Source organism: Tetrao urogallus (genome assembly GCF_951394365.1).
Source record: "Tetrao urogallus genome assembly, chromosome: 2".
NCBI lineage: Eukaryota > Metazoa > Chordata > Aves > Galliformes > Phasianidae > Tetrao > Tetrao urogallus.
In genome coordinates, this window is record NC_136814.1 from 67,658,166 (window position 1) to 67,679,902 (window position 21,737).

The 21,737-nt window shown below is 39.9% G+C and overlaps 1 protein-coding gene across 1 annotated transcript in view; it reads left to right on the forward strand.

The window, feature by feature from the left end:
- Positions 1-11,428: 11,428 nt before the first annotated feature.
- The window catches only part of PREP (prolyl endopeptidase), a gene marked incomplete at both ends in the record, with an annotated part of 93,305 nt that continues 82,996 nt past the window's right edge, over positions 11,429-21,737 (forward strand). Inside the window, 3 exons of the mRNA XM_079549934.1 lie at positions 11,429-11,602; positions 12,693-12,767; positions 20,059-20,192. Coding sequence (XP_079406060.1) covers positions 11,429-11,602; positions 12,693-12,767; positions 20,059-20,192 — 383 coding nt within the window. The remainder of the gene's footprint in view (positions 11,603-12,692; positions 12,768-20,058; positions 20,193-21,737) is intronic.

Consider the following 21,737-nt stretch of genomic DNA (forward strand, 5'->3'; position numbering starts at 1 on the left):
AATCAGCAACTTCTGTGAAACTAGTACTTTCCCCATGATCCTGAGAATAAATTTCTCAAAAACAAATGCACAAAACATCATGAGATACCCTTAACCTTGCTCCTGTTACTGGTGTTATGTAGAGGACAATAAAATTTCAAAGGTTCTCATGCACCTTGCGTTTCTGAAAACGTGATACTTGTTAGACACTTAAATAGTGTTAGTATTTAAGCATTACACTGAAGTTTTTCACCACTAGCAGAATACTGCACAGTGTCATTCTGAACTCCCATTTGAAAGAGCTTTTATGAAAGAGTTTATTTTATCTGCCTGAAAACTGAGATATTTTGAATAACTCTTTAGGAAAATCCCTATTTACTAACTGTAGTCTACATGTAAAATAATTTGTGAGAAACCACTGTGAGTATAAATTTTAGAATGCTCATAAAACTTTATGCGTGGGATGAGTGAGGCCATATTACACTGAAAAGTGGACTCTGTCCATGGAGCTATCAGTTAAGTTAGTGGTTAATATATAATCTTCAGTCTACAAACCCTGAAAAAGGAACTCTCTGCACTCCATGTCACCTAAAAAAATGTGTGGATATAGTCACTTTCCATGATCTCATAACTGTGTCACTGATATCGCTAACTTCAGAGAATTAAACTAATCAATAAATCTCCTTTTTTTTTTTTTTTTTTTTTTGGTCCACACAGCATCTTTTCATGCTAAAAAGCTTCTTTAAAAGTTCTCCTGTTCTCCTGCTGCATTCAGCTTTTTATTACAGAATCTTTACCTACATAAAACATTGAAATTATTTTATTTTTTCATATACTATGTGATCCCAAACTGCAACATGCAACATATAAGGATACAGATATATAATATTTTCTTAGGTCTCTCAAAGATTTAATATACCATCTCTGATTGATCCTCATGATATCAACAAAATTGGTCAAACAAGTTGCCACTGGTTTAAAAATGAATTGTGTCTTTTGTCAACAACTTTTTAAAATGCTGTGCTGTATTTTGCCAGCCTAATCTCTATCCTTCAGCCTGATTTGAATGCATTCAAATACTCCATTCTCTTCACAGACCATGGGACAGATATATCTAATGAAGAATTGTGCAGACACCTCTAGATCTATGTTGTTGTCACTACTGCATGTCAAAAGTAGAAATCTTGCAGAAATACATTTTTGTGCTAGGCAAGAGTGGATTTGGCAAAACTGTTTTCCTTTAGTATGATACCCAGAGGAAGCTGTTACTCAAATAGAAATGGGAGAGCGTACTTCAAGTTTCAGGGAGACATTGTGTTCCCTAATAGACCCTAAATAAAGACCCTATTCCCTAAATAAAGAGCTGACAAACCTGCCTTAGAAATTACGGAAGTTACTGAACTTTTTTTGAACCTCAAAGTTTTGGCTTATCACTTGGGCAACGGCTGGGTTGGTTCTTATTTATATCCCTATTGAAAACAAGATTAATTCTTAGGTTTGCTTTCAAATTCAGTCATAAATGGAATGTCTTAATTGTTTGTTAAAGGAACAGCAGGTTGTGGTCAGGGTCAAATGCCCCTGTGCTCAACAGATTTTAGCTTTGCATAGTACTAACTCTTGAGATGATGATAAGCAAGTAAAGCAAACCCAGAGGAGGATCTTCATGCTTTGTATGAGGGAAATGCTGAGTGTGCAAGTATGCAAGAGCAGGGAAGAGGGAAGAAGAGACCTGATTCCGTTTGACTGGGAATTTTTCACTACATTGGGCACCACAGTACATACTGGTACTTGGGCTATTGATGCATGCACTTCAGCAAGTATGGAATTCTGCAAGATCAGCAGCAGAATAATGCAAGATATCTCTACTGGAGAATTGACTTGAGTCTTGGCAGAAAGGTTTAAGTATGTGAGCTGGTTTGCTCCTAGTAGCTCATCACTTGCTTTGTAGTGAATCTTCTGACAGGAGCACAGACCTGGTGATGGTCCTCTAGCAGTGCTATTCCAAAATTGCTTGGTTTTCTAGAATGGCTGGACTCCTTTCTGAGTCACTGTGAGTGATCATGAGATTTGCAAAGACTCAAAAACTCATATAGGTAATGCAGAATGGCTGTTTTCATCCAAAGTACATTTGACACGTGTAGGCACCTACAGATGTTTATTTCTGCTGAGGTATGCTAAGATGTCCTTCAGATGTTCATGAGGAAAGGCGAGGGCCTAGTGGATGGCAGAATCACAAGCAGAGCAGAAGAGCTACCTGCAAGTGTGAGCTCACTAGCTGGGCCATGATCTGGCTGGGTGTTTTCTAATGTAAAGCCCTAGGAAACAGGGGGATGAAGACACTTTTCATTACCTCATCACTACCATCTTAGACCTGATTCTGCCTTTTCATGGATGGATTATGAGAGGGCCTGGAAGAATCAGATAGCAATAGGGAAGAAATGGAGTATTTTCTTTTTATGTAACCTAGGAAGCATCAGACACAAGTGTAGCACACCATGCAGTCTCTTGAGTCCCTCTCCCAGAACACAAACAAATCTTTCCAAAAGGGAGAACTTGGCAGAACTAAATAAGGGGAGTCTCATCCTTGCCCCACAGCCATGGGTTGAAAGAAGTGGGTGTCTCAGCAGGGAAGCATTCTGTTGCAGGCTGGTGGCTGGCCCTGCATCTTACTTGAGAATCAGACAGATTGCAGGGAAGAGAAAAGGGTTATTTCAACTCAGCCAAGGATTTCAGCTCTTTGCTCTTCTGCTCCCAGTGTTTGGGGCTGAGGGACTAGTTCTGTTTGTTTTCCCTTGGAGAAGACTGATTGCCAACTTTTTCCATTTCTTGGAATGAAGGAACTGGCTTCGTTTATTTTCAGCACTCTCCAGGAAATGAGGCTGTTACATTTATTATCCTGAAACTGGAAGGCCAGTTCAGTTTCTTTAGTAGGTGCAGGGGCACAGTTGTTAAATTTATTGTGCTTTTTCCAAAGGGCTGAGCCTTGGAGCAAGTATGTTATTCCCACTAATTACGTGGTGCCTCTCCTGTGTCTTTGGTTGAACATGCCAAATGTTCTAATCATTACTTGCCAGCAGAAGCAAAGACCTTGCATGGGTGATTCTGGTAAAAGAAAAATCCTATGAGCTGTGTAAAAATATCTCCATTGTCGCAGCATTCCTACAGCAGTGTCTGTATGATAGTGAGCACAGCCATAGTATCAGCTCGGGGCAGTCAGGGCACAAGTGACTAAGGCTTGCAGCAATATGCCAGTCTGCTGCAAGAAAAAAAAAAGAAAATCCAGGTAGCATTACACAAGAGAAAGGTACATTTCTTTCTCTGATCTCTTTTAGTGCTTACAAGATTTAGATAACACACTTATCATGAAGTAAATGGAGATATTTTGCAAGTTTTACTTGGTGTGGTAACAACTATTACCCTTTATACCTCTGTAAACACTCTGAAGTTTGCACGACTAAGGGCATAAATAAAGCTAACAAGCACAGCCTAACTTCAAATACCTCCTAGCTTTTCACATGCGTGCCTAATTAAATAATGAGGATGAGCTTCTTTCAGGTTGTAATAAAATAAAATTGTATAAATAATTATCTAAACAAAGTACTCACATGTCCAGAATAAATTACCATCATATTTTCTGATTACTAATGTAAGTTTTGTTAGGAGTGAATGAATAATATTAAAATATTTAATTAGTCAATTCATAGAGGGGTTCTTTGCAGCACTAATATCAACAACAGCACATCTAAAATTATTAGTGATCAAAAGAGACTATTACAACACTAACATCTAACATAACAAGAGATCAAAGTTTACTAGGCAAGCAAGACCCTGCTTGTAGAAGATGTGATCTCCCAGTCTTTATTTCTTGCATTTCTCTCATTCGAGTTTCTTTCCCAAGTACCTCTATATCATCTAGAACACTAAAACATTGGTAATTAAGTAAGTTTTGTAAGGAAGCAAATGAACTGCAGCAATAGATTGTTAGTTCTGTGGTGGCTGCTGAACACTGACTTCACTATATTCACCTGTGCGAGGGATGGGGCAATGGGAAGGACACTGTGCTGTTATTTAGCACACACACTAATTTAAATGTGTTTGTCAAGATGTATGAAAGGTCTTCTGGATAATCTCAGCAGAACTTTGGTGTGGTAGGACTGCCCTATAACCAGATGTTATATATTCACCTCGTCCTATGCCTTTAGATGACTCTCAAGCAGGATTTAGAATAGGACTCCTGAGAAGAGATGACGAATTAGATTAAATTAAATAGATGAAAGTTCATGGGGATTTTTTGTGCAATTTTCTTCCACCAGAATGTGCCATACATATTTCTGCAGTTTCCTTGACTTGCTCCATGTCTCCTGACTGTAGTTAGGAACTTGTTCCAGTCAGTGATGAAGATGTCTCTTCCTCCCAGAGTGAATGCAAAGGAATTACATCTAATAAAAATGATCAGAGGAAGAATTTATTTTCACAGATTTTGTCTCAATTTCTCTTTCTTCTCACTTTTGTCAGAATTCCAAGCCTTTTAAATAGAAAAATTAAGGGAGATATAAAGGCTTGCAAAAGCATGAAAATGTCAAAATGAAAAAAAATATATTGTACTTGTTTGAATATCTATTGGTCATTGAAATTCAAGCTCCTTTGACATTCCTGCACATCCTACCATGAGTAGGAAATGACAAAATACATGCAAAGCATTTGTTTTCAGCATTATTTTTGTGACCTGAGAAATCCATCTTCTAAACTGACTATCTACTCTGTAAATCACATACAGTTCTACCAGTTTTGCACTAGATTAAGATCTGTGTATTAAAAAGTTTTGGTGGCAGGATTTAAAATCACATAGGTATTAAAAGATTTTATTATCAATAAATCTCATGCAAAAATAGGTGAATAATGTGTCGTCCCTCTGTTGAAGGCTCCTCCTCTCTGGGTAAGCTCATCTGTAAATACAAGCCCAACTGCTCATGCTGATGATTCAAATCCATTCTTACGCTCCCTTCTGTCCAAGCCCAGATCTCAGCTGGCTTCTCTCCGAATGTCTAGCCATCGGCTCAAGCTTAGTGCAGCTCACCAGAGCTCTTAATCTTTCTTCTAAGCTTTCTTTGCTTCTTCTTTTTGCAGCCGCTGTGGCTAGCACGACTGCTCTGTCTTCTGTTTAGTCCTTGAATTTGTCAGCACCCTCAGAGCAGATCTTTCTCCGCCTCAGCTTGTCATATCAAGGCACTGTGTAAATGACGGTACATAAAACTTCAAAGCTATAACCTTCCTCATACTACCATACAGATAAGATTAGCAGTCTGGGTTTCATTCTCCTGTATGCCTATTTCCACAAGATGGCCCTCTCTTGTTTTGTCAAGTGTTTTCTCACTCTTTCTTCTTTATCCACAATAAGTTTCTTCTCCTCTTGTTTCATCACAAGGACTCCTCCATTGCCAAGCACAGCATAATTTTCCTCTCTGCAGATTCCAGCCCTGCTGTCATCTCTGATAAACAAGAGATGTGCCAGCAATCATCACATATTTCGCATCATTTCTTTTCCTACAGTGCCTTCCCAGCCTGGGAAGAGCCCTCTGTAAAAAATGCACTGTGCACGTGATTCGTGTCTGAACTGCATAGACAATACGATGACAGAAATACAGAGATTTCACATTCAACTCTGCAAATGTTAGGAATGTGTTCCTCAGCTACAGAACTAGGTTTAATTCATAGTCCCTTACAGGAGATGTTAAAGTCACCCCTATATGTTAAAAATATTATAATTGGTTTATTTACTAATGTATTAATTTAGTGCCTATCAAAATTTATACTGTTCTTGAAAGACAATTATGGAACTAAAACTATTTCTTTCTTCTTAATTTTATCTCCATTGTGGAACTGTAGTGGTATAATTCATTTTAAATGAATTATTACAAAGGGTGGCCAGAGCACTGTGATAACCTAGTACACTGCCATAAATAGTTTGCATTTCCAATTCAAAGGTCACAGATTTCATAGTTTTACTTCCTCCTTTTTCCCATGTAATGAGAGGTTCTTCTCAAAGGCATGTTAAAGCTTGTTTGGAATCGCATTTCTGGTGGTCTGAATTTTAATTTTTCTTCAGGGAACTACAGTTTCTATAGCATTATAACCCAAACCAAATGTTTTCTGAGGCACAATGGAAAACTCTTCCTCTAAGCTATTTGAACACATGTATTTGAAATGTGGATATGGATATGTGATGGCTTCAGAAGAAGATATTTCTAGATATGAAATCTTCTAAAAAGAGCTAAAACTGTTTTCTTCCCTTCCCCTCTCTCCTACCCCCCCAGAAAAGTAAGTTTCTCTATGTTTAGTGTATTTCAAATTCTGTCAATGTCATAAGCTGTTACCAGGAGGTTGCCTTCTGTTTTGCTTGTTGCCAAGATTAGGGGTGACATTCCTACTCTCTTGAAATCAGTGACAAAGCTTCCCATTGACTTCAATGGGGAGATCTCATTCAGAACAAGAAAATAATTATCCCATTTTTTCTGAAATGTAAGGAATAAATAGCTTCCTTTAAATTCATATTTATTTCTTTTCTTCAGATATTACCATCTAAGAATTATTTATATTGTGTTTGGTTTTTTTTAATATAGAAATTATTTGAGTTGGTTTTAAGATCTGAATACAATGATAGGCTTATAAAATATTTTTGTATCACCCAACAGCCAAAAAGAGGAGTTTAGAAAGACCAAAAAACCCCAAAACAGCAACAACAAAACCACATCAGAATAAGCACTTCCTTTTCCATTTTATTAATGTGGATTATCTATCTTTACACACACACACACACAAAACAATTAGATTAAAAATGCTTATAAAAATAGAATTATTTTTACAGAATGTTACTTAGTGGGAACTGAAATAGGTGGGATGAAAAAAAGATAGGTAGAAAATCTCCTATTGGCAGTGTTGGCCTTTCTTACCTTTTAAACTCTATATACCAACAAAAGTTCAAACCCTTCTAACTTATCTGCAAAAGCATTTTTCAGAAGACAAGTAAAATGCAATAGAGTTGTAGATGAATTATTGAGACAGTAACATCCGGATGCATTTCCAGAAACACTGAAGCATGCATAAGTGTCAGGACTACACCATGATCTGGTGGATAAGTATCTAATTTTGCAGACTCTGAAAGACTCTCTGTTAAATTATAAAAAGACCCAAACATGCTGAACATGCAGCAAAAGCTGAGAATTCAGTATCTACACAGGGATACAAAAAGCCCAGATTTTCCTGTGTGATCTCTGCTATTTGGCAAATCCTTCTTTTAGTGGCAAATTGGTATCAGATAAAAAAATTAGGGAATAAAAACAAAGGATCAGGTAAGAATTCCTTGGACATTAGCTTCTTCCAGGATTAGAATTTTGTTCATTTTTCACTTCACAAGTGAAGGTCCATGCAGAAGGAAAAGGTAAGCAAGCTTAAAACATCTCAACACTTGTCCATCTGAAAAAAAAAAAAGAGAAAAAGAAAAAAAAGACAACCCCAATTCCTTCAGTCTAGGGAAAGATATTTTTAATTGGATGTAATTATACTAAGGTGATTTATATGTCAATGCTCACATGTCAGTTTAGATATGGTTTATCACCCCATAATCATGGTTTAGAATTGCCTGCTCGATGAAATGCTTTGAAATAGCTACTCCGTGGTTGCTATTCCATGCTAACTCGCCATGTAAATATCCCTTATTACCTATTTGACTTCATAGCTCCAGGAGTGTAAGTGTACCAATCCACAATACCAGGGAAAGGCAATATGATTCTGCAGCATACCACTGACTTTAATGCACCTATCCTGGCCCTCAGTGTGCAGAGCAGTTAACCATAACAAAACAGTGTTTTGCTTGACTGCAGTTTCAAACATTGGTCATTTCTACATCACGTAGTAGTATCTAAAACTGAAATAATGCAAACTTGCTCTATGTTATGTAGGTACTCTATAAATCAGCTCAAAAACTGAGCAATCCTTCAGTTATGCATAAACGATACAGAATTTTTGTAATTAAGATGTAGAGTAATATTATTTAGAAATCAAAGACTCACTGCTAATCAGTAAGACTAAGACTCTCAATTAGTGTTTTCAAAACAGAAATCCAGCAGGGCAGACACCTTCAGAATTGCTTTCTGCTGAAACTTGAACTATTTGTATGCCTCAGTATGTTCTTGTTAGTGAAAAACTGAGGTTCTGCTGACATCTGTTGATAAATGTCTGAATAGCAGAACTGGTGTCTTACAATTAAGTAATGGCATTTTAAAAACACGAAGAAAACAAAAGTGAAGGTACAGATCTGGCTTCTTTCTATAGCAGAAAATTTTCTAGTCATTGTCAAATCATGGCAGTAGAATGAGACAGGGGAAAGGATGAAAAAGAAAGGTAAAAACAAAGTTTGCTGGTATTTTTTGGTAAGACGTTCCCCCACAAGGACGATGAGGTCACTTCCTACTGAGTCAATGCACAACTTACAGTGAGTCAAATTGGATATGCTGATTAAGCTGAAAGAAATCGGCTAGTGACTGGATGATCAGCAGAAGTGTAATTAATATCAGCAGAGACCAGAATGTGTTTTTCAAATGATTGAATTCATGCTAACATGGAAATGTGATGATAATGACAACTGTGAGATGTTAAAGCTTGGGTTTGTTTTGTTTTGTTTTGTTTTTTGAAGTATAGGAAGAATTTTTGCTTACTCAGCAGAGTATCCTCAAAACTTAGCAAAAAATCATTGATAAACTCAAGCGGAAGGTTTTTGAAAAAGTTATTTCTTTCTAGAAACTTCACTTGCTGCTACAACACTGAACAATTAAATCTGGTCTCAAAGCTAAAATTACGATAAAGTCCCAACAGTAATTCTTTTAACTTTGTGTTAGTTAAGAAAAGGGAGTGTGTCAAGAAAAAGGGAGAAGATGCCTATATCTTATCATAGTATTTCTGTTAACAAAACGTGCGCTACATCCTCTTCCATTTATACAGGGTGTGCATGCTCACCACTAAGAAAAATGTGTTTTGGGCAATGTTTTAGGCACCGTGTAACCTGTAATAACTGCTTTTATGATAAGGAAAGCTCAGACGGTGCAATTTTGCTTCTTTATCTATTGTTCATGTGTGAACCCTCTTCCTTCCTCCCTCCCATAATGAACAAAAGGGAAATTCACGTTAAAGAGAAAATTCACTTTCTGCCCATCCCTGGTGCTTTCGCCTCTGAAAGAATATTAGCAGTTGTAAAATACGAGCCAAGTGATCTTATCCTGGACAGCCATGCATGTGGGTATCTTTGTATCTTCCCACTTTCTCTGTATCCGGGATGAACTGAAAGGTATTTAATTACTGTGACTACTTGGATGCTTGCCAAGCCATGTTGTAATAATAGTGCACTGGTATGAGAGCGTTGCTCTAGACTGAAAAATAGAGGCATTCCTGTGCCAGCTGCACAAAAGTGTGCGGTGTGGCTGCCCTCTCCTGGCACATCAGAGTTCTTCAAGTGCCTGAAGAACATCTGTCCATAACTCAGTGTGTAACAGCTGGTCTGCTTTTACTGACAAAGCTGATCTACAGATGCACTGTGGAAATGTCTGCATTGGCTGGCTGCTAGGTCAGAAGTACTTATAAGCATAACCAAGATGCTAAACATCCAGGAATTCTGGACAAATGTGGAATGTTCACATTAAAAACGGACAACATTTCCACGCTGAAGAAGATGACATTTTTTTTCTGCAGGAAAACAGCAGCTCTGGATCAGATGCAAGGACTTAGATGTGTACAAACTGAAGTTGAGAGGACTCAAAACTCTGCCAGCTGGACAGCCAGACACAGAGGGCAGTGTCATTTGTGAAAACCCTGGTTGGAGGTCAGTAATCAGCAGAGTACCCCAGGGGTTGGTTCTGCGTTCAGTCCTGTTTAACATCTCCATGAATGTTCTGGATGATGGAGCAGGGAGCCTCCCCAGTAAAGTTACAGATAACACCAAACTGGAGGGAGTGACCAACACAGCAGGGGGCTGTGCTGCCACCCGGAGGGACCCCAACAGCACAGGGCTGACAGGAACCTCAGGGGATTCAGCAAGGAGAAGTGCGAGGCTGCACCTGGGGAGGAACAGCCCCAGGAACCAGGACACCCAGCTGGAATGCAGCTCTGCAGGAAAGGGCCTGGGGTTACAGGGTGCACCAGGGTGTGCATGAGACCGCAGCTGAGTGCCATTTGTGCAGATATGGCAATCACTGTTGTTAGCTGCATTAGGTGGAGTTGTCAGGAGGTCAAGAGAGATGATCCTTCCCCTCTGCATTGGTGAGGTCCCAGCTGGAGCACTGTGCTGGCCCCCCAATACAAGAGAGACCTGGACATACTGGAAAGGGTCCAGTGGAATGCCACCAAGATGATGAAGGGACTGGGGCACCTCTGCTGTGAGGAGAGGCTGAGAGAGCTGGGCCTGCTCAGCATGGAGAAGAGGAGGCTCAAGGGATCCCGTCAATGCCTGTGAGTGCCTGAGGGGAGGGTGCAAAGATTGCATAGTTTGGCTCTTTTCTTTGGTGCCCTGTGCTCAGGCAACTAGCAAACTTTTGGAGGCATGGGGCACACCGAGGCATCTCCATTACCTTGCTGACTACATTTTGTGAGGACCAGTGCAAAAGGTGTAGTTGGCCTTAAACAAGATTAAATAGAGCAACAAGGTAAGAAGCAAAACTGACCGAAAGAGAAGGGATGAGAGACATGAAGACTTATGGATGTAAATGAAACTGATGAATATAGTTAGATCAGTTATTAACAGTGGTTGTTATTGTGTGGCCTTATTCCGTCACACGTACACAATTCACCCCCATAGTAAGCCCATTTAGAGATGGTAACTCTTCTCATTAAGTGTATCAAATCAAGACACACTTGTGAGTTGGTAAATGTGAAGGTTTGATTCAATTTCTGGAGTATTTTATATTATTGTCATTCTAACCACAACGATATTGGGGACTGAGTTGTCTTTGGGCTGTTCTTGCCTGTAGACTCTTATCGTGTGTAAACATTGTTGCCTCCAGCTCTGCATCATGCATCACATGTACACAGGAGTTGCCTTGGTAGAGAGCAGTCGAACTCATGCCAGAGCAAGCATGGTTTTGTCGGGGTTGTGAGCTGAAACTTTGAAGCAACATCAGTTCGGAAGGCAAGCAACGTGGCCATGCTGCTGGTCAGAGGACCAAGAGCTACATGCTTCCACTATTTTTGTGGCACTGGAGAACACTATGTCACTTCGAAGAAAAACTGTGAGTTTTCTAGCACAAGAATCCCTATTACAAATAGACACCGGGATGACGATGCTTGAAGCCGTCCACGCCGTACTCCTAACTGAGCGCCCCGGGGGCAGCCGGCGCGGCGGCCTCCAACAGAGGGCGCTGCCGCGTTGGTCCACCGCCGGCCGTCCCCGCTTAGGGCGGGTCTTATGGCGGCCCCGCTGCGCCTGGGCCGTGCTGCACGCTCGCTGCCGGCCGCTGCCGCTCGAGTTGCAGCCTCGCAGCCCCTTCCGCGCCTCTCTTCCTCCTCTTCTCGTCGCTCCGCGCCTCTTCCCGCCATGCAGGCCTTCCAGTACCCCGAGGTGTACCGCGACGAGGCCGCCGTGAGTACGGCCGGTGCGGGGGCAGCCCGCCGGGCGCCCGATGCGCCCCGCACCCGGAACTCCGATTCGGGGGCGCCTCGGCGGCCCGAGCGGCTTTGTCGTGGGGAAGCCTGCCGCGCTCCCTTTCGAGGCCCTCTTTCTGTTAGCGCCTGGGGGTGGCTGGGCGCGGGGATGGGCTGTGCGGGGCCTGTGCGGCTGTGGCCCTGCGGAGCCGGGCGGGGGGCTCGGGGGCGGCTTCCAGCGCGGCTGGGAAATGCGGGCCCGCCTGGCTGCCTGAGGGGCACTGCCGGCTTCTCCGTAATGGTGCGTCGGGAAACGTGATGTCTCCATGTGTTCCAACGTGGTACGGGCGTGGATCGCAGTGTGAGTTTGTCCGGAATTGTGCGTGCTTCACGGTTCTTCCACATGCTGCTGTGCTTTGTACACCAGGCCAGGAATTACTTGCACGAACTTTGCTTTTAACCCAAAACGTTGGCAGAGGTGAGCTGGCACTGGAAAGACTCAAGTAGTTAAGTGGAAGGCTGAACCATACAACTCCAGGTATCTTGGTGCCTTTTGTATGCTGGAGCAAGTAGGCAGATAGGAGACTAATTTGAGTGCTAAAAATGGTTTTCATCAGCATGCGTACTTTGCTGAAAGCTTGTGAGCATGAGAGGGAGGGATATAGTAACTGCCAGGGGCAAACCCGAATTTACACTTTTGGGTGCATCCTGTAATCTGGTTTTGAGATTTCACTTAAGCATCTACATTTGAAGGAGGTCTTGTTTGTTTGTTTGTTTTTTAGATTAGTTTTCTAAGCTACCTTGTGCAAAGAATTAAGGTTTGTCCTGTGCATTTCTCTGGTGTTTTTTTTTCCCCTAAGGATTATTACTGCCTTAGTTCTTCCACCAAAAAATGATAGAATTAACAACTCACCTGAGAGCAAGTTGCTGGTGTCCTCTTCTTTTGCTTCTTAGCACTATGTGCTCCTGTTGAAATTCCAAATAAACTTTTTTCAGTGTGGATTATTTCCTGATAAATAGTTCACTCATAAATGTTTTTTTTTTTTAAATTAATTATTTTTTCAAAGTATTGTCTGTTATTAATTCAGGTACTGGATTACCATGGACACAAAATCAGTGACCCATATTGCTGGCTCGAAGATCCTGACAGTGAGCAGACAAAGGTAACCTTTCTTTGTACAGAAATGGCTGTTTCAACATAGATCTCTTTTGTAGGCTATGGGTATGTATTCTGTTTTTAGAAGACCTGACAATAGGTTTAAAAATCTTACCATTGTGAATGTAAGTGTAATGTAGTACACCTGATGCTTAAAGGTGCCAACAGAGCAATGCTGTTATTTTGCACCTTTGTGTTAAGGTGGGTATAACAATTTGAAAAACTAAGGCTCTGTTTGTATTGTGCTGATTTTCTTTGACAAGCCAATTTTCAAGGTTGCACTATAACACTGAAGGGGAGTACTCTGTTTTTAAGATCGCTTTGCCTACTGTCCTAAGTACATCTAAAAGTGCCATATTGAAACAAGTCAGAAAGGGTAGGAAGAAAGCTTTTCATTTGCCTTTCCTCTTCTTACAAGTGTGTGAATCCATGTTGTGTGTTTTGAACTTTGTCCTCCTTAGGTTAGACTTTCATAATGGCTTTTATTACAGATGTCACAGTATTTTCAGTGTGTGATCTAGTATAGCTAGACTCTTCTGGAGCAGGTCTTTCACTGATAGAGACCCTGAAAAATAATGAAGTGTGTCTGTGAGCCAGTTCCTCCAATAGCCATGGCACAGGAAGTTGCAAGGGTAATGGCAAGAAGGTTATAGGTGGCAGTGGAGTGGAAGGGGGTTGTTCTCTTAGAATGGCTAATACCTTTGTGACAACTGTAGTTAGAGAGCTACAGCTCTAGCTTCTACCTACTGACATGATTGTGTTGGAAAGAAGATGAAGGGCTAGTTCCTTTTAAAAATTATTGTGTAAGATATCTTTCTGTTAGTAAGATTCCTTTTAGATTCACTCATATTGTGCTAAATAGCTATGACATTTTGATGAGCTACAGGATTTTTAAATAGGATTTGCTCTAACAGTTAAGACTAAGATAAAAACATATGCAGTGTTCCATTCCCTACCTGTAAATGTGTATCAAGGATTTATAAATACTTACCTGTATTTAAAAAGTTATTTGGGGACTGTATTATAGAGAAAAATTCATCCATAGACATTGACAATGAAAATTATACGTGTTGTAAGTTTGAAGTATTTGGTGTTTTGATTCCAATACACTTAAGAAATGGTACACTTAGATTAGTTTTGCGTTGCATTTAAATGGATTTATTCGTAGGGAGGTATGGTTATGTCTTTGCTTTATAAGGGCCATGCAAGTACCCACCCACTCAGGTGGTTTTCAGAACCCTATGGAGGAGAGGTGGCACTTCGAAAATGCTGTCACCTTTTGTGTCACTGCTTTTGCTGCATGCTGTGAACAGACTGGGGAGAAACAGTTGAAGGCAGGTCAATCTCCTGCAGAGGCGGTATTTATGTAGAGGAGACAAAAAAAGGGATGGGGAATTGCAGCATCCTTGTAAAAATGAAGCCACTCAGGCATAAGATGTCATTTTGGTTACATCATACTTACCTACAGTCCAAAAAAACACATAACTTGGCAGTGCTGTAGTAGAGCAATGCAAAAAGTGGAAAGAATTCCTTTGTGTCTGAGTACTCGAGGTTGTTTTTTTTGCTGTGTCTTAGGAGTTACTGAACAAAGACAGTGAGTTTTTTGCTTTCCTTCTTTCACAGAGGTCAGAAAAGAGTTGTGAAGCACTAAGCCTCTTTCATTTGCTCTATTACTCACTTTCTTGTGCTGTACAGCAGAGGTTGCTGACAGCTGCTCTTTCTTACTAGCTTTTTAATAGTTTTATCTCTGTGTTCTTCAGATTGTTCTGCAGGAGTCCTGCAGAATAACCATTCTGTACTTATCGGATCAAAACAGTAACCAGACCGTGGTGAAGGGACAATTGAATGACTGTACAGACTTCAGAGGGAATTTCAAGTGTGCTTTGTAGACTTTTCAAACCTTGAAGTCACTAATCTTGAGACGTGCATCTTTCCTTACTCTTCCTCTGAGTCCTGTGTTCTCTTTATGCTCTATGTAACATTTCACACTTCCATCTATTTGGGGGGAAGATCATGTGTCCAATGTATACCCCCACCAATAGGCTAACTTTAATTTTCCACATATTAAATACAAGACTAGAAGAATTAACTTTGGCATTTGTGCTCATCTGCAGTGAGAAAACTCCCACTCCCAGTTCCTGTCACGTCCATGCAAATCAAGCATGTTGTAAACACGGAAAATTCTGGTTTAACCTAAGAGTGAAGGCTGAACTTCATTTATAAAGTTGGGGATCTTTTCTCACTTGAGAACAGTCAAAAGTGTTCTGTGTGTGCTGTTGAATGGCGAGACAATTATGTTGGATTCTGCTTTAGAATTCCTGACTAAGCTGAAATAAGCATTGGAGTGATTGTGATTGGTGTTAATTTGTTCCTGTTGACATGAGTTGATGAAACATAGTTTATATTTCTTGAAGCAAGGAGTAAAAAGCGCTGGCAAATGATACCAGTTTCGACTATAAAATGTTCATGGTTCTAACTGATCCGTGCTGTAGGTTTAATAGGACCGAGGTGGAAAGAAAATATCCAAAATGCCTGTAAAGAATCACAGTCGCTTTTGCTATATCTCATCCAAATGATTTTTCTTTTAGTAATTGGCTTAGTCAAGTGTTTCTCTCACAGTGTTAAAGTGTAGGTGGAGCTGTACTGAATCCGCTGTGTTTTGTACATTTCCATTAAATTGGTTGACTCTGCTTTCTCTGACCTCTCCCTCATTCTTACACTGACTGGAATGTTTTTGTCCCTTTCTTGCATCAGTATAGCCATCACAAGGTGATTTTCTGGGGAGGAAGCCTTTAGGTAAATGAGTTTTGTAGTGAAATGCATACTTAATTCAGCTCACCCAAAGGCCACGTGATATTTGGATCTAAGAATTAGATACTTCCTTTTCTAGCAGCATACAAGGTACTTTTAATTAGATGAAAGTCTGATAGCTCTAGAGATCTTTCAGTCAGGTTAACAGTGCATGTATCTTCAATTAAAGAACAGATTGTTAAAGTCTGCAGGTAGGTAACCAGTAGTGCTTCTTGTCAGATGCACAGTCTTTGAGTTGACAAAGCCAACCATCAAGTGACATGCTTCCATGTCTATTTATTAGCGTGTCTTTGTTTTTGTTTTGTTTTTGGCTTGTGTGTGCTTGGTGGATGTAGTTATGCACAGTTACAAACAACTGAAAATCCCTTCTGCAGACACATAAGTAGAGGCCAAGCCCCTGATTAAAGAAGGAAGTTCCTGTCTTACCTGGGAAAGATAAAAGGGCAGAATCTGTGTTTCTGCTCTTGTTCTGTTCAGCCGTTGACTTTTAAGACAAACTGAGGAAGATTTTTTGTCTCGTTTCAAATGTTCTGCTACTCTAGTAAAGCTCTTCTGTCGATGACCATAGTCACAATTACAAAATCATGCTTCCTCTAGTGTCTTGGGTTTGGCTTGGTTGGACTTCTTTAACTTCTTGGTATGTTTTACACTTTGTGGGATGTAAGCTCTAGTTTAGACTAGGAAAGTCTTTTGCTACTGTGTATCAGTCAGTTGTATACAATACCTTAGCTCAAGAGAACAGCTTCCTAGACAGGTAGGGGTAGCATGTATCAGACGTGAGGGATGGAGAAGGGATAATAAAGCAGGGGTTGTGTAGCAAACAGCTTACTTTGATATTATGAACTGGTGTATGTATGGATTGAGATTAGAACTTGAAACTCTCAAAACTAAGATTAAATGGGTTTGCTGTTATAACTCAACTGTTTTCATACACTTTTTGGGTAACCTTGCAATTAAACTTTGAGTTTTGCTTAAGTAAAGACCAAAGAAAGTGCTAAGGAGCAAGCCACCAGAAATTTCTTAGTTTTATTTTGGAACATTTGATGCAAGGTACGTGTACTCTTGTAGGAGTTGGGCCGAACTGTCTTTCACTGAGATACAGAGTTTTTAGGGGGGTAACTATTAAATGAATTGTAAATTCTTTATGGATTAATAACAAAGACTGGTAATATTTTTAAAAAACAATCTATATCCCAAGACTTCTCAATGAAAAATACACTGTGAATGCCTTGTTTTCTTCTTGGGTAGTTTTATTCTTGGATAGAAATAATCTTGTCAAGAGAATAGAATAGTAGCATGTAGCTGATGGGTTGGAACAAACCATGGTTTAAAAAAAGTGTCATTTGGTTTTTTCATATGAAATTTAAACTTCTTTTAAAATAGCAGTTGACCCGGTCAAGTGATTGTCAAAAACTTCAGCCTTGTGTAGAACATCTCTCACCTTACTACCACCTTTGCTTTTCAAAATTACCTTATTTTCTGACACATGCAGTATATACCTTACTTTGACCCTTATTCTATTCTTCCTTCTGCTACCAAATTCTCTTGGGTCAAGGCTGCTGTTACTTTGTCAGGTGTAGATTTCAACAGAGGATTTTGTCTGTAGGTTCATGAGAATGTATGGACAATTGCTGTAGGTTCTATATCTTTGATTGGCATCTATTTAACTCAACAGAATTGTCTGCTGTGAGAGTTCTATTAGTAACATCTGTTCCTGTACTTCATGCAGAGCGATATTTCAAATATGTATTGCCTTATGGTTAAGAACAGATTCCAAATTGGACAGACAGAATGTCTTTTCAAAAATCTTTAATTCCTACCTCCTTTTCTGTACAGTGATGATATTCCCTTTTCTAAGTAGTCTTTTCTTCTTTGGTGAATACTAAGTGGTAAAAAATGTTTGAAATTTCTTTAAAAACAAAATTACTAATAATAATTCACTTGAGTGCAACAGTTAATTTGTAAGCATTGCACCAAGTTGTTGTGCAATGAACACTTGAAAGGAAAAGCTTGTGTCTCCTCTCTGAGTGCCAGAGGTAAAAGCAGATGTGGTAGAAATGTAACTACAGTTAAAAGTCAGTAACACATAGTCTCAGTGTACTCTACAGCAGTGTTACTGTTTGGGTCACACCTAATGTAGGGATCAAGGATCTGTGCCAGTTTCTTTCTGCTGAATGCCACCACAGAATGCTTTTGCGTATCCAGCGCGTTGGTGTTTTTGTGTGTGTATGTGTATATTTTTTTCCCTCTGAGAATGTCACAACACTTTGAGTAGTTAGCCTACATGGTATGTGCTGTGCTCTTAGAAATTTCTATTTCCACTTAGAGGAAACAGATCAGATCGAAGTGATTCTTGGGTAGATTTAAGTTCTTTTTTCTTCTGATAGAGCCTAGGAGTGTTAGTACAGCAAGATAGAGGCTACACCATGTTCTGGTTGGAGCAATGTTTTGGCTTACCACTGGGATGTGCTGTGCTTCTGCGCAGGATCTTAAAGCTGCCTTTGTCAATTTAATCCTCAGGGGGAGAACAGAGATAAAAGTCACGCTTCCCCTGGTAATGGTTTCCCCTCTTTCATTCTTGGGGGATAATTTCCTGACAAAGTCCTCACTGATGCACGGAGTCTATGGTTGAGTAAAGGTCCATGAATAATCATTTTAGCCTTTTTTCTGCGTCTTTCCCTTTTCAGTGCTATAGTTGTTTTTCAGTCTCATCCTTAAGTGGTGACTTGCATGTAGCCAGCAAGTAAGTTCTTAACCTAAAGTATTTCTACACTTAGCCAAGTGTTCTTAGAGCATTATTAATTTTGCAGTAGTGTTTAAAGCTTATCAATTTCTGTATGCTTTGTTGGACATGAACAAATATCTTCCAAATGGAGAGTGACCAAAATTAATATACTTTTCCCTTTATTGTGTAGCCTGACAAGTCTCTGAAAACAAGGCCTGGCAATGCAAATTGGCCATACACTACTGTGGCCTCTGTGCCTCATGGAGCCACTTCTCACTGTGAAATGTCTGTTCTGACAGACAATTTTGTTTTATTCTTTCCTCTTCTTCACCTGAAGAACTGATAGATGGGTGAACATTGACAGCAATTGGTAAATGCCTGTTAAGTGCTTTGTCTAGCAGCTGTCTTTCCTGAAAGGCTGTGAAATACAGGCTGTGCTTTATGGTTTGTAGCCCACCTACTCCCATAGGACCTGTCCTACAGTGAAATGTAACTCAGACATTACTATGCGCTGATCCACCTGTTTTGTAACAGATACAGGAGAGGATAGAAACAATAACTTTATTCAAAGAAGCTGGAGAAGAAACCTGTGTTAAGCAGGTGTCAAGAGTCCAGCATTTCAGCTCGCCTCCTTGCAGTAATGGCTAGAGGCTGGGTTGTGCATGGTGCTGCAGCTGTCTTTGGAAAGCCTGGCTGTGATTTATAGCTACATGTACCACGGCTGTGATTTACAGCTACACGTACTGTGCCCTATCCTTTCTAGGCTATGCTCATGACAGAAGAGTCTGCATGTCTGCTTCCAAACAGCTGCGGTTCAGAGCATGCTGCCTTAAGACGTTAGGTATTAATTTTATGTTAATGCACTGTGCTGTAAGTAGGTCTGATGAAACACCAGCGTAGCACCATTTTTTCCATCCATGTAATGGGAGTGGTGGCCTCTAACAGACAGCTGAAGTGGCAATAGTTTTGTCCACTGGAGTTAAGTGCTTGCATCTGTTTGGTGGAGTGTTCTAAGGAAGTCAGACCCCTTAATGTTCTCTTCCCAGAGATTACGTATGTTTCTCTTTTGTAACTAAGAATTTATCTTTGGACAGAGGGAAAAATGTCTCATCCATTCTTGTAAGGGACAGTACATTGGGCTTTCCAAGAAATACTGACTGGACTAGTAATCCAAAGTGTTATGTTAATAGAATGAACAGATGGTGCACGTGACATTTTGTATCATCATCTAGCTTTTCACAGACCCTGAGATGATAGTCATGTGTATGGGCAAAAGGGACTCTGTTCATTATGAGTTTCCTAATTTATCTGCTGTAGAGGACTGGAGCGTTGTGTATTTGTGGTGAAGTAAGAGAAGGTGATTTTTTTTTTTTTCCTACGTGCTTTCTGATATTTGCTTAAATGATAGCTGTAAAGATAAGAATTTGTTTTAAAGGAAGAGCTTTGGTGTGTTGTTTTGTTGTGCTTTGTTTTTGAAAGGTAGTGGCAGGAATCTGGCTTGTCTTCGGCCTGACTGCTGACTACCTTAATGTGTGTCCCAGAGAAAGATAATTTAAGGTATAGAATCAGTCTGATTAAGTGCTGCAACAACGTAATAATGCAGGTAAATATGTGAGATTGTTCAGGTGTAACTCCATACACCCTACATGGGGAGAAAGAATGTCTGTGATTAATTGCATCAGAAAATAGTATTTCCTGTAGGAAGTGCACATTTCTACTTGAACTAATATACTTTTCTGGGGGGGGTATTATTTTCTTTCAGGCATTTGTGGAGGCTCAGAACAAGCTTACAGTACCCTTTCTTGAGCAGTGCCCTGTCAGAGGACTATTTAAAGAACGAATGACTGAACTCTATGATTATCCTAAATACAGTTGCCACTTCAAGAAAGGAAAAAGGTACGTGAGGAATGTATTCGTAGGTGACACAGATGAATGTGGAGCAGGTCAAAAGCAAGTACAAGTTAGATAAATTATAGAATGTGGAGCAGGTCAAAAGCAAATACAAGTTAGATAAATTATAAGCTATGCTTGCATGTATTTTTTTTATTGTTGGGAACTAGGGAAGGCATGTGTTCAAGCTGATATTTAAGATGTGGTTGCATGATGCAGAGCACAAGATGCTAGAATGTCTGTGATTCCCAGTCATATTATCTTTTTGTGCGCTTGTCATCTTTTTAGTAAGAACAGTGAATTTATCAAAACTCAACTACAATGTAGGATAGCTGCTGTAAAAATAAAACTTTGAGGAGTTTCTTTGAAGGTTTATCATTGCCAGTTAAAGGCACTTCCTCCTAAAAACAAACAAACAAACCAAACCCACATATCTGTCAGGTATGTGTTCTAAATGTTTAATAAAACAAAATTAGTCTGTTCAGTAATCTCAGTTAATTTGATCTTTGTTAAGTGAGCACCTACTTATAGCAGGCCTGTTTTCACTGTTACACACAGGGAAGAGCAGAAGATACCTCAATTACCTTAAGACTTTTGCATTGGTATTGAGTTACCTCTTTAGTTACCTGTCCTATGTTGCGTGGGTGTTTTGGTTTGGGAGAGAGGGGAGGCATTGTTTGCTTTCTGTTTGTTTTTGCCATACTGTGCGGAGCTGGTGTTGATTTGGCACTTACATGACACAGCATGCCATCTCTTAAAGATGTTAAATTTAAGCCCAGAAGCAGTGAAGCTGCTGTATAGGACAGTGCTGTACCCAGGGAATTAAGCCCTGTTGAGCAAGTCAGGAAAAGCTTATAGTTAAACGTGATGCTACTGCACATGTGTGCCAAATCTGATTCTGGAGCAGGCTTGGTCAGTGATTGCTCTGGATCCCCTAAGCTGTTCTTCCTGTGCAAAGCAAACATGTCCAGCTGTGGTTATTAATGCTCATAATATTTTATGTTGCAGAAGTGTTCATGCCATTGTTGAATACAGTCTCCTCTAGAGATTAAAAAAAAAATATCTTAATTTGTTGTAACTGATTGTCCTCCAGAAAGAGAAATTATGCCAGCAACTTAGTGTGCTTCAACTTATGACACTTTACTTTGATTTTAATAGGTGTCTTTTTAGTTTGTGTTACTCTATGGATTGGCTTGTGCTGAGCTGAAATCATAGCGGTTTAAAAATTGTGCACCTAAATTTCATATTCTGTTTTAAGAGATTATGGGGTTCTACCAAGGGAGATGGGAGCCTATTCCATTGGATGAGATGTATAAGCTTTATATAAGCTATATAAACTTTAATGTAGACAGTTATGTGGAGCTCAGAACATTTTGCTTTGTTTGAAATGCACTGTGGTAAATGCAACTTTTATTATTAAAAGATGTTTTAGATACACTCTGTAGTCTCCCTTATGTAATCTGTATGTCTTATTGGGCTGGAATTCCTTTTGTTTTCAGAGGCCTGGAAATTAGTGTCTGGGCCTTCTCTGTGTCAAAATGGATCATCAAC